The 17,806-nt window shown below is 38.2% G+C and overlaps 1 protein-coding gene across 4 annotated transcripts in view; it reads left to right on the forward strand.

Annotated features, from left to right (window-relative positions):
* Window positions 1–17,806, forward strand: part of ATG10 (autophagy related 10) — a 176,949-nt gene that overhangs the window by 112,593 nt on the left and 46,550 nt on the right. For all 4 annotated transcript variants that reach the window (XM_016210345.2, XM_016210338.2, XM_016210339.2 and 1 more), the window contains one exon: window positions 9,181–9,278. In XM_016210345.2, coding sequence (XP_016065831.1) covers window positions 9,181–9,278 — 98 coding nt within the window. The remainder of the gene's footprint in view (window positions 1–9,180; window positions 9,279–17,806) is intronic.

Here is a 17,806-nt window from a genome sequence, read left to right on the forward strand (position 1 = left end):
TCCCCATCATTCTATCATTAAGTCCCATCTCCCCTCTTGGGGTTGTGGCTTTGGTCAAAAGCTGACGGAAACAGAAGCGTGGTAAAGACCTTAGGCATATACATGATGGCTTTGGCTTCACCATAGTTCTAAGCTTATATATTTTCCCCTTTCACTGATATCACTAGAGATTTCTATATTTCAGCTTGAATTCTGATTTATTTCTTCTCTGTTCTTCTTCTTTTCCTTTGTTCTCCATCTCTATTGAAAAATAGACCAAGTGGTTCTTCTCATTTTCAAAATATTTAATTCTTTGGCTGACATATGAGTTCTTCTTGGGAACCGTTTTGACATATTTGTTTAATTAGTCAGATGGGCTGCCTTTGAATAGGGAAGGAAACTTTTCTTCCATTCAGCAACTGAATGTCTGTTCTTTCTGTAGATCCATTCTATTATTGGCCCAGGGAGTAAGGGTATAGAATTAAAAATGTAACCCAGATATTTTATGTGGAAGATTTGTCCACTTGTTATGTGCCTGAAGGATGCTCATGGAGAAATAGGGCAAAAGAAATAGCCAAAGAATAATTCCTTCTCAAAGGCAGCATGAACCAAACCAAGATAAAGGCCAGCACAAAGGACCACTAATGGAAAGCTTGGGTTAGAGCAGTGTATGAATGAATCATCGAGGAGGAGGGAGAGGCTGTCCCTGCTCTGGAACAAGAGGAGGCCTTTGGAGTGCAAGGACGAGAATGACAGGAACACAGGAATGATGGGGGTTGGAGGAAGCTAGAGAATGAAACTAAAGTATCCATAGCTCTGTCCAACAGCCTGCAAGGGGAGGTAGCAGGGTTGGCTTTTCAGAAGAGGCTGGGGGAGAAGCTGGAGAGGGGAGAGGAGCAAGTGCCCAGCTGTAGGCGGAGAGAACACAGCGTATTTGGGGGACCCAGGAAACAGTTTGGACTAGGGTTTCCTTAAGATGAACTGTGGGGGAAAATGGTTGAAAAGATATTTGAGTTCAAATTATGGAAGAGATCATGGATGGGAAGGGATTGGAGGGAAAGAGATTGAGCAGAAGTGAATGGGACCAGAGGAGGGATTTCCTAGAGCAGAAATTATGACTAAGACAAAGGAATAAGTGATGATGAGGAGAAATGATGAAGACTGAAATTTTAGTAAAAGGAATCTGGCTCTTTATTGTTGTTAGCATTATTAACATTTTTTTTATAATAACCTCTTAGAGAAAATGAGCTGGAAAGAACATACTTTCAGGGGGAAATTATTATTGCCAGTGGAGAGAGAGTTAAAGCAACTTGTTGAACAAGGGGAAAAAGTAGATTAGAGAGGCACTTAAAGACCGAGGCAAAAATGATTCTAGTTAATTATTACAATGAGCAGAAAATAGAGAATGGTTTGACAGATAATTTAATTTAGAGTCTTATTTGATTGTAGAGGTTTTTAAAGAAAGTTCATATATGCCACTTGTATTGATGTAAACAGTCAGTAAATTTAGACGGTCATCATAATGAAATGGAACGTGAATTTTGGGAGATTAAAAAGAGATTCTAGGGATTGAAGTGAAATTTGAAGTTATTATGATAAATAGTGAAAAATTATTTAATCAATACAAATATATTCAAACTGAAAAGTCCAAATAATAGAGGAAATTTAATGAAAATTGTTTGTTGAACCATGTAAATGTTTGAAACATTATGGGGAATTAGGGTAGAAGTAGGATGCTGGATTAGAACACAGGAATGGAAAAAGAATCTCATTGAAAAACCAAGCCCTGATTTAAAAGTGTGTTAAAGAAAAGGCATTAGAGAAATGTGAAACAAAACTGCAGAGACCCGTGTTAGCATAAAACACCACATGCACAAAAAGCAACAGATTTTACATGGATCCAGAGGCCAGAAAGAGGACATTAAAGGTACATGGCTTATTCTCTTACTTGCAAGAGACTGTACTTTAGCTTTCCTGGACATACGAATGTCCGTTTCATGGTCCAAAAGGAAGAAACATTTCTTTGCTTACTTTTGGCAAAATCAGCCCTGTTTGAAACATCCGTTAAAACATACATGAATGCCTACTGTGTGCATAATACAAAAACTCATTAGCCTATTTTTAAAATATGCTGAAAAAAATCACTGCACAACTTGAAAAACTAGTTTATTGCTTTTCTCCTCCTTTAGAGTCATGGACCTCTTCAAGTCCCTGTGCTAGGCGCTATGCTGAGAAGCTGGAGACTGCATTCCCCATGGGAAGGAGACCACGCTGGGTGGTGGAATAGGGATAGTCAGGGGGCTGCTACAGGCATAACAGGCCCATGTTCTGGGAGGAAGGAGGTTTGAACAGAGCCAGAAATCCAAAGTTCTGAGTGCTGGGGTGTCGGACCAACAGGCTGGATTCCAAACCTCAGAGTACTTTGCATGGGATTGAATGTAGACTGTCTTCTGCTCTAGAACCAGCAGGCCCAATGTGGATATGCATCTGGTGGTGTGGTGCCCAGAGTTCTGAGGAGTCCTGGTATCTCAGAATTGATGGCTTGGGTATCTTGTGGACCTAATGTTGCTTCCCTTGGGACATTTTCTGATTTCTCAAGAAGGTCTTATATGTAATTCTGCCAGGTTCAGTGTTTGATTTAATTTAAATGAGAGGTAGAGCTTCATGCATTAGTTTAAGTTTCTTAGCACAGTGTTTGCACAGTTTAAGGTGACTCAAAATTATTCCTCTGTACTGTTTGCTGGGCATAAAAATAGATTGTAACATTCATAAACTTTGTCATGGAATTAAAAGACATTACATTTATTTTCTACTCAAAATTACTAAACAGATATTAACATAGGAAAAATTGGGGCTGATAATTTGGAAAATAGATAATTAATAAGCAAGAGTTTTAAACCATTTATTTGGGCTATATTAGTTAGGTATACTTGGTTGCAAATAATTGAACCTGACCATGATAAACGGAAAAGGGCTTACCGGAAGGGTAGATCATAGAGTCACCCAAAGGCGTTAGGATGACAAGATTAGGGAATACCTATGTTGGGCTTTAGTGGTGAAAAATGGGTCTCTGTCTTCCACTTATTTTGGAATTTCTCTCCTAAATTGAAAGTATATTTGGATACTGAAACATCAAATATCTACAATATCTTCGTGTACTTAATAATATGGATTGATATATAAGTGTGAGGTTTCTAAAATGTAATCATGAAACATTTAACCAATGAATTTCTTATCATGATTGTTCAGTCTTTATTCTTGGTAATATTTGTGCTAATTGTTCTAGATTAATATTTAATATTCACCTATCCAACCACTGGAAAATGTTTATGCACAGGGCATGAAGATGTTTCTGGAATGCAGAGAAAGAAAAGGAAATAAGAGATGGATGATGCCCTCAGGAGCTTACAGTTGAATAAGGGAAATAAGCCAGGTCTGAAATTCACTTAACAAGAAAACTATGTTAAGGGCCACAAGAGAGTTAAAAACTGCCACTGGGCAGAGTAGATTAGTGTTTGCCAGGGGCTGGAGATGGGGTAAATGGGGAAACGTTGGTCAAAGAGTACAAATTTTCAGCTATAAGATTTGTAAGTTCTGGGGATCTGATGTGGAGCATGGTGACTATTGTTAACAATACTGTATTGTATACTTGATAGTTATTAAGAGAATAGATTTTTTAAAAGTTCTCACCACACACAAACCAAAAAAAGGTTAACTCGGACATAATGGATGTATTAACTACCTTACTGAGGTAATCATTTCCCAGTACATATGTATATCAAATCATCATACCTTAAACCTAGGCAATGTTATATGTTCATTATATCTCAGTAAAGCTGGGTAAAAAAATTGGCAGCAGGGCTCTAAGTGCAGAGATGACCTTGAGCTGCAGTAATCAAGAGAGGCCATGGCTGCTGGACTTGGGATTTGTCCATGCAGTGATGAGGGAAAGGACAGGCCAGCCTAGAAAGAAAACCAGGAGAGGCAAAATTCTAGAGTCTCTTGGGTTAGGCAGTGTTGCTGAAGGCTACTAGGGACAAAAACACCAATAACAACAGCAACAATACAACTAAGTGTGTATCCCTTTATAGTTTACAAAGAGCTCCTGGGCACAGAGACATACATTATAGAGGTGCAAGTGCAGGGTCTGGAGCTGGAAGGCATGGTTCTGACCCCTAGCTCTGCTACTTACTAATGTATGACCTTGGGGAAAAGAGATGATAATAATAAGACCAACTGCATAGGGTTTTGAAGCTTGTGCGCTAGTATATGAAATGGGGCTTGACACATAGTCCCTTTCAACAATGCTAGCTGAGTTATCTGTCTTTATCCTCACATAACATTGTAAGGTAGGAGCTGTTACCCCATGCACAGGCTTAAAAACTGAGTGCTCAGAGGAGCTAAATGATTCATTTGAGGTACATGGAAAACTAAGGAGTTGAGGCTCAAACTCTGTGGCCCATTTCGTTTTTACTGCATGAAGCTATCGTTCAAATAACAACTAAAATATAAGCAACATGAGTCAATTGATGTCATGTACAAGTAAAAAGAATCTGTATTTGAGGAATTTTCATTCAGATGTCCTGCGATTAAGAGAGATGCAAAATACTAAAAAATATATGTAGGGATAAATAAAAATGGCAGCATTAGCCAGTACAGTAGCTGATATGAATGCACATGAACAATTAACACTCATTTCATATTACAATGTAATTTTCTCACTGAAGCAAAAATGAATTTTCCCCTTTGGTGGAGCATCATCTCTGCCTTACTGTGGCGTATGACATGAATTTTTATATCCTTCAAGCTCTCCCGAAGACAATATATTGAATACTGGCATATTTCATTGTGAAAAATCCACTCTTTCTGTCTTATTTCTATGACCACATTCAGAACATTATTCTTAAACTTGTTCTAAATAATTTATGCTTTCTCTAATCTTCGTTTGAGGAGTTATGAACTTGAGTGAAGCCATGCACAGTAGGATAAAGGTGACTTCCGCGTGCCTGCACTGAAGTTAGGCAGTGCTAGTAAAATATCTCACGCTGTTATTTGGTTCATGAAAACTAATAACCTTGAGAAATTTAATTTAGAAAGCTGCACATTTTGAGTAATATATAGATTACTTGACATGTAGGTTATTATTCAATCGAGAGATTTTGTATGAAAATGTTAAATTAAATGCTAGTGGCAGTTGCTAAAGATTGTACCTTTTAATTATTCTGTTTTCATCCAGTGTCTCCTCTTCTTTGTCATTGACATTTTAGGTCGCTGACAGACTATTCCTTTAGCTCAAATGCATATTATCAATCCAGGTGATAGAGACACATAGTAGGCACTCAGTAAGTGCTTGCTGTTAAATAAGTGACCTTAATTTACCGTGCTCACTTTGTGGGTTGTTGCTGAAATGGTTTCGGCTTCTACTTCACTTTTTCAAGAATGCAAGGGATTTTACTGAGCTTCTCAGCCTCAGTGTGATTAATGAGATTTCTAAGCATGTTCAAATTGGTGCTATCGAATATCTAGGGCCTGAAACGAGAGAGTTGTTGATTGAGTATGCTTATGTCTCCTCTGACTGAGGCCAGGCAGAAAAAATAGACCCTCTTAACAGGGCTTAAAGTTTCTGATTGAAGACACTTTGAACTGAACATGAAGGCACATGATGTGTTACATGAGCTTCAGCAAGTGCTTGTTTACCCCCACATTTTAACTTAAGCTAGATGTTTGTATAGAGGGTAGAGAGATAGATACAAAATTACAAAGTTCTTCAAGTATCTGCCGTATTTAAGCTCTATTTTGTGATGTGGTTCTTTATATATTTGACTATCTCAGGGCAATGATTTCATTGGGATTTCTGAAGGCCCCATTTAGTTTTTGGAATAATTAGCCACAATCGTATTTGAATATATTTTAGGCGTCAGTAGTATATGGCACGGATGAGGATACTGCTGATTAAGTAAAAAAATATTTGTTTGTGTATAAAAGAACACAAAACTAACTTTTGTATGTCTTTGATCATGAAGGTGTGAGCTATGACTAAGCAAACCAGTGATGAAGGCTCAGGAAAGGAGCCCACATCATACTTTATTACATCATTTTTGTCATATCTGTGTGTGAGAGACAAAGCTCTATTACCCAGATCTTCTACAGTGTCCATGGTCAGCAGAAACTGGAGAGACTTACACTCGTGTCAAGGTAGCTTGCACAAGCACTCGTTTAACTGTCATTAATACATGTGTTCTTAAACTGTTTGTAAACGCAGTAGGGAACCAAGTCACATCCATTCACAAAAGGCACTGCTCTCTCTATAGCAAGTGGTAGGTAGCACTCTTATTAACATGCATACAGGAGTGTCATGCATTTTTTATGTTTTGAAATTATTTTTAACTTCTTGTGATTGTCCGTTATTCTAAGTTGACCAGAGCATTTTGTAATTCCTGTATTCGAAGGTGTTAAAAAGTTTTTTCTTCTAAATTTGGTGTTGTTTGAAAATTTATGGCATATAGCCTCAATTCTGGCACCAAATCTGATGGAAATATTCTGTAGCATTTGTTCTGGGTCTGTCCACATTGTTGCTGTGCTGCTGATCATTGCATTTTGTATGAATGTTTCTCGCAGAGTATGCAGGTTTTTGACAGTGGTCATATCCAAACCATTTACTCCAGCCTTAGGTTGTTGATTGAAATATTTTCAGGAATAAAATTAAAATTGTTACTGATTAGCAAATATTAAACCAGGAGTCTTCTCTACGTCTCCACAGCCTTCCTCTGCCTTAGAGGAAATAAAGTTAAGGAAGGCATTCTTTCATTGATCACTTATTCAGTGAATATTTATGAAGCATTTGCAATGTGTGAGTGAGGCTGGGAACCGCGCAGCAGGACTGCATTAGTGGAAGGTAGATGCAGTCTCCACCCTCAGAGGCAGCTGGGAGTAGCAGGCAGAGCACTGAATTGTGAGTCCTGCCCCTTGAATTCCAGCTCTAGTGCAGCCATGAACGAGCTGCGTAATTTTGGTAGGTGTATATTTCCCAAGACCTTGGTTGCTTCATTTATAAAACTGGTAATTGTTCAGCTCTAACATTTTATTATCTTATAGCCTGAGTTCTTCTAACTTTGACACTTGAAAATTATTTTAAAAGCATGTCATCTTTTTATAATTCGATTATCTCATTTGCTATTTGACACTGAAGTACTTAAGACCCTGTTCTCCTCTTCCAACATAAACGCACACGCGCACGCATACACGCGTGTGCATGTGCGTATTTTGAGGATGTGTAGTGCGTGTCTTAAGGGCAGAGTTTGGCCCTGCTCTGTAAATGTGTTCAGAAAACAATGTGACACAGATACTGAAGGCAGCTTGTTTTTAACTTGTAGCTAAACATGACATTCAAATGTTAATTGGATGAATAAATCTCGTTCATTTTACAGACATGGAAATGTCAATGGAATAAAACTATTTATCACAAGATAATGGTCTCCTGCCGCCAGATAAATGCCAAGATGAAGATACTTATTGAAAATGTATCAAAATATTCTATTGCTATTTATTGAAAATAAAGGTTGAGGGAAAGTTCAGCTTTTCAGGTCAAACATGAGAAATGCTCTGCCTGTGGTATTAGTGTATTACTATATCAAACCCAATGTGCACACTGTAGAGACATGGGGAAATTCTAAGAAATAATGGCCTCTAAAGGACTCTTTCAGCTTCGCAGAGCGAGAGTTACTGTAATAGTGCAGTGGGGGCTGGGAGGAGACACCTAATATTTATTTAGCTCTTATTAAGTGTCTGACATAGTTCTACGTGTGTTCGCTGATGTAAGCATCATGAGAACAAGATTTGAAAAGAATTACTGTCCTCATCAGCAGTCACACAGAAAAGAAGCGTGACCACCAGTATTCAAACTCAGCCCAGACTCCAAATCTTTCTCCTACCCCCACACCTCTAATTATATACAAGTCTGAATACAATGCCTTTTAGTTTGGGGGGGGGGGTGGAGTAGATTATTTCCCCAAGTTTTGTTGCATTTGCTAACCCAATATTTCTTTGTATCTAATGATTTCTTATACTAATGAGTTTTCTTTAAATGATATTGTCCACTTGCCTAAGGAAAACAGCTCAAGACCTGTAAGTCTTGAGGACTTGATAGCTCTGAATGGGCCACGTAGCACTAAATTCTAGCAGGTAGGCCACCTTCTTTCTAGCAGTGTGTAGTTAGAAGTCCTTGAGTTCGTTCCCTGCTTTCTTTTCCAAACTTAGACATCTGTTTTTCCATTTTACTTATCTTCTGACATAGTGGTCTTTGTAAAATACACTATTTGAGTGGTTAAGAATACAGGTGAATAATTGAAGTTGTTTAAATAAAGAAAAGGGGGATTATTGTTCACTAAAGCTTTTACTAATCTCTTCTTGCCAGTCCCTTCTGGGGTCCCTTCACCCCTAACAGCCCTTTCTCCACCTGCCACAAACACTGGCTGCTTATGGCTCCCTCCTCTGGACTATCGGAGAACTGCAGTTTTCTGCTGGCAGTGACCACTTGCTTTCTACCCAGGATTTTAGTTACTGATATGCTATTGATATACTTGTCATAGTTTCCCTAGTAGTGAGGCAGGCTCCTTACTAGGAGAAACTGCGTGTTTTCCGTCTCTCTGTACCATATGGTATCCAACAGAATGATCTGAACACTACAGACACTTGGTCAATGAGAGACTGAAAGAAGCCTGTGTGTGGTCTCTGATTTTTAAGGACTATAGGAAGTACTAAGACTTCAGAGGTATCGAGGGCATAGAGGGGATAAATGGTAATGGAAAAAAATTAAATTTAATTTAAAAAAAAGACTTTAGAGGTACCCATAGTATACCCTTCTGAATACGGGAATCTGTCTACCTGGTCCTTTGCTTGTATCTATTAGTTATCTCTGAAACACATTTGGATTTTATGATTTTGTAAAATTCATAGAGGCATTGGATGAGCAGATAATTTAACTGCTAGATGATTACAAAGGAGAAAGACTTGAATGTTTAAATTTCCCTCAGGAAGAAAATCGTAATTCATATAGCACTCTTTTGATATATAGGTAGTATGTGTACGAGTGAGGTTTTTTAAAAAAAGTCATAATATTCTTCTGATAGTTTTAGATGGACACCAAGCACCACTGTGTCACTCGGATTACTAACTGCCAGTCTTTCCCATGCACTTTTGCAGATGGAAGACCTTTATCTCTGAAGGATATATGGGAAGGAGTCCATGAGTGCTACAAGACGCGGCTGCAACAGGGACCCTGGGACACCATCACCCAACAGGTTAGAGGATTTTCATTTTATGATACGTGATCCTTTCCCTCTGCTCATTTTTTCATCTAGTTCTCTCTTCCTATTATTTTCCCTATTTCACTCTTCTGCATACTTACAAATTTTAATTCAGTTTCCTTAAAAAAAGCAACCTTCCTAGACCCAGGCTCCCTGTTATCAACTCTCATAACAACCTGTAATTTTTTTTCTTAGTGCTTATCACATTTTAAATGATATATTTGGATATTTTTTAAAAAATGTTTGTCTTTCACACTATATGGTGCACTGTCATGAGGACAGGCATGTTTGTTTTACTCCTCATTGTCCACCCAGCACCAGCAGAGTTCTTAAAATAGAGTAGGTGCTCAATAAAAATGTATTACGTAAATGAGAATAGAAACTAGGTTGGCATATACACTAAAAAATAGATGATTTAGCCGGTGTCACCTCTGTTGTTTCAAAGTTTTATTTGTAGGAGTATTTGCAAAAAAATTAACTTTTGATTAACAATAGCTTCCTGATAGTGATCTAAAAAAGCAGAGAAAATAGATCTGCAAAAGTAAATATATAAAGTAGATTTGCAAAAGTAGAGAAAATAGATCTGTCAATCATATATGTCATTATACCCGCCTTGCTAAAATCAGCAGTTAATTATTTTAGAAATTTAAAAATACTCATCACCTTGCAACCAATCATGATCTACTTAAATATAATTTTTACTTATATCAAAATCTTATTTTTCCAAGGCTCTGTTAGGCTTAATCAAAGCTTCCTTTAAAAATGACTTTATCAACCATTAGCATTTTTATGCCCTCTTATGTGTTTGATCAAAATAATGACAGTTTACCTTCCAATCAACATAAGAATCCTTAGCATTTTATAAGTAGTTCTTTGACAATGATTACAAATGACCATTTTCTAGGTCTTAATTGAGGGCATAACTAGATTTAAGTATATGTGTCTTTCACACTGCCCCTCAGATTAATTTTTCCCTTTCTCTTCCACTCTGACCCTCCTACATCAAGCCCTGTGCCTCACCTGAAATCATTAGTGAGGCCCCCACCCCGGGTCTGCTGCTGCTTCCCTGCCTGCCCCTGACCACGGCTGCTTTTCATCCTGCTCCTGCGCAGGCCTGCGGCAGCTCCCCAAGGGCCTCCGGCATGTGGGCTGAGGGGCAGCCGCTCCGTGGCACTAACTGCCCTTGTAAGCTTACCTTATTCTCTCCTCCACGCGGGCTCAGCTTCTGCCAAGCATGGCCATTCATTTCCCTGAATGTGTCTTGTGCAGTGTGTTCTTGGAATTCTGTGCAGGTTCAGTACCGTCCCTGTTGCCTTTGTTCTGTCTTTACAGTCCCTCCTCTTGTTCCCTCCATTGTTCCTTTCCCTGAAACCCCCTCAGCTCCCAAGAAAGGCTCCCTCTGAAATCCTAGTTATGTGGAACAGGCATGGGGCGGTTACTAGGATAAAGGGTAATGAGATATGTAAGCAAATCAACCGTAAAGATTTTTGGCAAGAGCATTTTATTTTATGCAAAATATTTTAGATTGACCTTTAAGTATGTCAAGGTGAGTGCTAAAAGTTTCAACTCCCAGTGTCTGGTCATTGACCACAAGCCTCCCAGACATGTATGCCGTCACACCAGAATCCAGAGGACCCCGAAAATGTTTGTTGTGAGAGTGAAGGAAGATGGCAAAAGCAGAGGACAAGAGCATCCAAAAATATAGGTGTTTAACTTTACTACCCTTTTTTCTCAGCTCCTTCTCAGTTATGTTTTCCATTATGTTCCTGAGCCCAATTCTTATAGTTTTTCTTTTTCGGTCTCTAGCAGCTCTAACCTCCTCACTGCAAGGCCTTATTGCACAATCCCTGGGTGTCTATGTCATTTTGGATTTTAATTCCACACGTCTCTGTTCTGATTCGTGCCATAGGAATAGGACTTTGAACTCAACCCTGTTTTCTTAGTTTCCTAATGTTAGGTTATGAATAGATTTCGTTCCCTTATTTCATTCCATTAATAGAACTTCTAAGCTGTAAACCAACCAAGTGAACCAACCTGTACCTTACTTGCTCTTAATGGGATTGATTAATACCTTTCCATTTTTAGGCGTGTGAGTGCCAAATAGATAATCTCTTAGTGGAACATTTTTTTCTCCCTATCGTAGCATAGTAGTACCGATCGAATCCAGTCGCAATACACATTACTCTTCCTAACACCAAGTGTGGGCCCACTTAATAGGAGGGATATTTGATATTACCAAACTACAACACAACTATAACACTTAGATGTTTCTTTGGAGTTTGTCTTATTGGGATTGACTTGTGGACAGCTGTCCCACTTTTGATAACAAACTTTATTTAAGCTTTAGAATTGCTCATCACAGTGCATGTCAGGCACTTAAAGACCTAGCAAGAGAAACTCATCTGTTGCCATTGTACTACTGGGCATTTGAAAGTCATCACAAATATTTCCTTTGGAGGTCTTGGTTTTCAGCCCCAGATTAGCTAATGGTTTGGTGTTTATGTGCTTAAAGATCTTGAGATCTTTGAGAGGATGGGTCTCCGTTTTTTGTAAGGCCCTGTATGGAGGAAGAATAGTGGGATAAAGGGGAGGGTATGAGACAGCCCTAGGGGAGAACGAGCTGATGGAATACAGGGTGGGGCAGAAGTAGGTTTATAGTTGTGAGTACAAGAAACACAAGAGTTTATCCTTGCATTGTTATTTATTAATTACTGTATGACTTTCCACAGGAACAACTGTGAACCTCCTTTTGCCCCACCCTGTGTTGATGGCACCAAACAGTAGATACTGTTTCACAGAATTATACTAAAGAACCATTAGCTTGCACACTGAACATGGTAATAACATCCTATCCTCTAGAGTGGCTTGGAAACAAAAGCAGCCTTTGCATAATATAAAATGCATTTCAGTTCATTTTCAGGCTTGATTGTGCTTTTATAGTTTGTTGCTCTTCATCTTTAGTAATCACACTTCTGTTCTCTCAGCATTTGTCTTGATGATAAGGACCTGCTCATGTCAGACACAAACCCTCTCTTTTGAAGACAAGCCACTCATGAATCTCATACATTTGATTATGGTGATTACTTACCTGCTTTTGTCCAACATTACAGACTACCTATTATCTCAATCCTGCAGCCTAATAAAGACTCCCTCCCCCCCTTTTTTTTTTAAGAACTTCTGACAGAGAGTTAACAGATGCCCAGGTTGGATCTGCCTAAATTGGTGGACTGAACATGACAGTAATGATCACCGGAAGGTGTGGGCTCTGTGTTTCAGGTAAAGAGCCCCTGTGATCTTGGCACAGTCTAAAGTCATTAGATTAAAAGGCATACTTTCAATTTTACTTGAAGATGTGTCTGTTTATGTAGGTGGGTGTGTAGCGGTCAGAGAAGTAATTTTTTCTTACCGTTCTCTTTTTATAAACACATACAAAGATAGAGATGACAGTATAATGTACTTACAAACCCATGGCTGATTTTTTTTTTTTTTTTTTGTATTTCACCCAATGTGGAATTACTTTGGAAGCAAATCCTAGACATCATATTATCTCACCTATAAGTATTTAAGGAGATATATTTTAAAGGTAAGGGCCCTACACAAGTGTTTATAGCAGCTTTATTCATCATAGCCCATGGAAACAGCCCAGATGTCCTTGAGAGGGTGGATGGCCAAACAAACTGTCATATGTCCTTACTACGGAAAATTACTCCGCAGTGCAAAGGAACCAACTACTGATACACTCAGTAACCTAGATGAATCTCCAGATAATTATACTGAGTGTAAAAAGCCAGTCCCGAAGGTTGCATAGCGTGTGATTCCATTTATCTAACATTTTTGAAATGACAGAACTGTATAGATTGGAGAACAGATTTGCGGTTGCCAGGGTGGAAGGGATGTGGGTATGGCTGGAAAAGGCAACGTGCGGGGAGTGTTCTGTATCTGACCGTATCAGTGTCATTATCATGGCTGTGATATTGGACTATAGTTGTACAAGATGTTACCACTGAACTGGGTGGAGGGTATAAGGGATCTCCTTGTATTATTTCTTACAACTGCATATGAATCTACTGTTACCTGCACACAGAAAGTTTCATTTTAAAAAAGAGGTAAAGACTCTTAAAAATATAACCACAATTCTGTTATCACAACTAAAATTTTAATTTTTAAAATATCTTTAAATAACAATTGATGTTTAAATTTTCCCAATTGTTATATTTCTTTTTACACTTTCTTTGATGAGGATCCAAATGAGCTTTACACAGTAAAATGATTAACATCTCTTAAGACATTTTGAATCTAAGATTCTCATTTTTCTCTCTCTCTTTTTTTTCTTCTTACAGTTTTATTGTTGTTGTTGTTTTTGAGAAACATGGTTGTTTGTCCTAGGGTATTTGTAGTCTGGGTGTTGTTGTTTTTCTAATTGTATCTCTGTGTTGTTGTTTAGCGTTACTCCCTGTATTTTCTATAAACTGTAGTTAGATCTTGAGGCTTCCCCAGATTCAGATTTGGCTTTTTGGGCAAGAAAACTTCCTGGGTTCTGGGTACTTCCTTCAGGAGGCACATAAAGTCCAGTTATTGTTCGCAGCCATTGATGATTGTTACCTAAATTCATTAACTCACTAGGGGTTGCAAGATGGTGATGTCCTAGCTCTAACCACTCATTCTTCATTAGCTGGACTACTTCTGTAATGACAGTGTCTCTCACCAGCTTAGTTACCTGACGCATGTTTCATGCAGAAAAAGCAGGACGATGCTTGACCCCTTCTCTTTATACTCTAGCTTCCCAGGTTATGAGTTGGTTCTGTAGCATTTGTCCAAGGTGACCAAGAACTGTTTTTTATGTATCTTTATGAGCTCATGGATATAGATGTTTTATGCATTTCAGTTCATTATAGTGATTATCTTTATCGATGCTGATTTGCCTTGTCTTTGGCCAGTGAAAGTTTCTTTAACTTGGCTCCTGAGCTTTTTTGATACCACCCAGGTAGCTTTGGGCTTCTTGCTTTTTGATGTGACGGTTTGTTGCACACACTTGCCCAGACTTGGGGGGTCAGCCATTTCCCAAGGAGCCCTGCTCCCTTTCAGCGCCTTTATCTAGGTGCTGGAGCCAGACAGAGCGGTTAGACTCAGACCCCCCCTTACTGGCTGCGTGACCTTGGGCAGATTGTGAAGACTCTTATTTTTTCATTGAAGGTTGTGGTGGTGTGTGCAGAGCGTTGGTGGGAAGACTAAGAAAAGAGGATTGTATATAAAACTCAACCTGTGTCCTGTCTCCTTTCAAATGTATTCTTTCTAATATCTGAACTGTGCACTTTAAATTTGGAAACCAAGACTTTTGAGAAACGTCGTTTTCTCATTCCACATGCCCAGGGAAAGTTGGCCAAATGCAAGTAAACGAATGGCATCCAGTGGATAAAAGTGGAAAGAAACTCACTGATTGTTGTTTCTCATATGATCCTATGTAAGTACCGAAAGAGAACCGGGTGAAATATTTGTGGGGACTAGACTAGTAGGCGCCCATGCAGTACACGTTTTACATATACCAAATGCTACTGATCTCCTTTTGTAGACTTTAGCATGTCTAAAACATGCAAAGTATGATAATTAATCACTTTCAGTGAGTCTTCGTTATATTTCCATGATAAATCTCTCAGGGGGGAAAAACTGAAACACCACAAAAAACAGAACTCTTTAGGTACCTTTTGGCGAGTAGATTGCTTTTGACTCTTAGCGATGCAGGAAGTCACTGGTTAAGGATTCTGAAGAATGAGGCTTGATGTGTTGCCTGGTGATTTATAATGACGGCTGATAACCTGATGATTTAATTGTGCCTCCTCTAGTAATAATCTTCAGTGCTCAAGTGAAGTCCCAGTGATTGGCTTTCTTCTGAACTCAGTGTCCCTGGAGTCTTTCGGCATCTCTTTCACACAGCATCCGATAACTGACTTTTAACTGTTCCTATTTTAAATAATACAAATCAATTAAACACACAGCTGTTTAACAAAACTTTTCGGTGTTGGTGTAGGTCTCGGTGGGTATTTCCTGATGGCTCATAATGACATCAATTTAGTGCACCTGGTAGGATCCGTGTGCACTGGAAGTGGCTTAATTCCTAAATGACAGGAAAATTAAGAAGTCTTTATGGGTTGTGGCGGCTGCTTCCGAATCAGTGCCCGTTCCATTGCGGGCTCTTTCGGGGGGAGTTTTATTTAAACGGGATCGCGGGCCTCATGCTCTTGTCTCTGTGACTTGCTGCGAATTTGTTGATGCTGAGTTTCTGGATATTCGTTCTGAACCTTAATAAGCCTCTTCCTGGGTAGGTTTAGGGATGTAAACGTGTGTCACATGTATAAATACGTTCTGTGTATACCCAGTAATTGTGTATCATCTTACATACTTTTGTAGAAACCTTTTCATGTTTTAATAGTACTCGGTGATTCCACCACACTTTCTGTCTTAAGAGAGTGAAATGTGCTTTCATTGTTGTATCTCACTTTCTTTGGTATCTTAGAGTAATAACGGGAGTGTTATTTTTCTCTGTTTCTAGTAGTAATTATTTTTAGATTGTCAGTCTGCACATACATTTTGACTTTTAATATTTATTAGACGCTGGTGCTGTGGGGGCCTTACATCATCAAAGCGCTTCACGTTCCATTTTCATTTTTACAAAATCCATTCAGAAACATCTACTGTTACTCACACTCATTGTGCTTCTCTTGTTCCACATTTTTATAAATTTTGTTGTTTCTCAGACTTTCCTTGCATTGAGAAATGTATGAAACTTCTTTTTCATTATCTCTAGGTAATTTTTCTCAAAAAATTTTTTGGCTTTGTACCTTGCAATGTTTTTGGAAAGTCTTAACTTCATACTAAATGCTATCTAGGCTTTGTTATAATATTGCTCTTTTATCCAGCTTTTGCTTTCTAAAGTTTTCTGACCACTAACCACTAATTAAGTGTTCACATTAATCTAAATAAAAGGGAGGTTGATTTATTATTTAAGACCCTTGCCTTATTAAATTAATTTATAAGATGTTTTGTTTTATTCCATTTTAATGAGAATTCAAGATACATTGTTAAACAAGAAATGTATTTCTTATAACTAACCAGATTATGCTGGTGTATTTGGGTTTTACTTCTCTAAATTGAAGTTGATTTCAGGAGTCAATAAAAATGAGATTGGTTAATATTCTGTTATAAGTACATCTGATTGAGCAGAATATTGCTTAGCTTTTTACCATCAAAGTTATACACATGCTTTGAATTTATACAAAGCCTCTTTAAAGAATTTCCCAACATTTCATTGATCCTTGGAATTTCTATTTCTAAAAAAAGGAACAGCTTATAAATTTAAAAATAAAATACCATTTAAAATATTTAATAATTAATTTTTATATTACTCATCTTAGCACATTCCATTTTGATAATTACCTACCATCAATTTTTAATTTTTAATAAACATCTTAGTTCCAAAACTTCAAGTTTGAGGAATATTTATATTCTCACTTCCAGTTTTTGGTGGGTGGGCAGTAAAGCAGCAGCTAAAGGCAGGTAGAACAGCCTGGGGGAGCGGGAAGGTGGTGGAAGGCAGACTTTCAGACTCACCCAGATAGGTTTTGAGTCCCTTGTATGGGTAAAAGCTTCTGAAGGAAGATGGTATTTTATCCTGTTTTGGGACAAAAGTTGCTACATAGACATATTCTACAATGCACTTATTGCACCATTTTTTTTTTATTCCTTTTCCTACCCCCTTCAGCTTCTATTTTCGCCTATTTTCCTAATTCATTTTTATGTCAGCTGCTAAATTCCCCTTATTACATTTGCAGTCTATATTTTATAGTTTAAAATTTGGCAAATAAATAGAGATAATACCAAAGTATGTAAAATATTTGTGCAAGTAATTAGAATTATTTTACTGTATGCTGATCTTATTTTTTTAGTATATTAACTTATTTCTACTTCCCTCTGTCCAATCTAAATTTCAAAAATATTTCAAGTGGTATACACTATATACGTGCACTATAATATGATACATGTATTATAACCATCAAAGCAAGTAAATAGCTAAATGATGGAGGAGGAAAGGAGGTCGTAACAGTAAACCTAGGCCAAGGCCCTGGCCAGTGTGGGCCAGTGGTTAGAGCGCCAGCCCACACACCAAAGGGTGGTGGGTTCGATTTCCCGTCAAGGGATGCATCTGGGTTGCAGGTTCAATCCCAGGCCCTGGTCAGGTGCATGCAGGAGGCAACCAATCAACGTGTCTCTCTTTCTCTCTCCCCCTCCCCCCTCCCTTCCACTCTCTCTAAAAGTCAATAAAACAAACAAAAACCCAGGCCAAGGAGGTTCCTGAGCTTTCTAGAACAAGTAAGAGAAAGGGAAAACTAATTAAATTCATTGCTTTCATTCTGTTATGGAAGGAGGCAAACAAGTTATCAGGAGAGAAAAACATTTTTCTTATATTGCATTTTAGAAAGATAATTTTACAAATATGAAAAAATTACCTCCTTTTAGAGACCACTTAA

Source organism: Miniopterus natalensis, chromosome 3 (genome assembly GCF_054644295.1).
Source record: "Miniopterus natalensis isolate mMinNat1 chromosome 3, mMinNat1.hap1, whole genome shotgun sequence".
Taxonomy (NCBI): Eukaryota; Metazoa; Chordata; class Mammalia; order Chiroptera; family Miniopteridae; genus Miniopterus; species Miniopterus natalensis.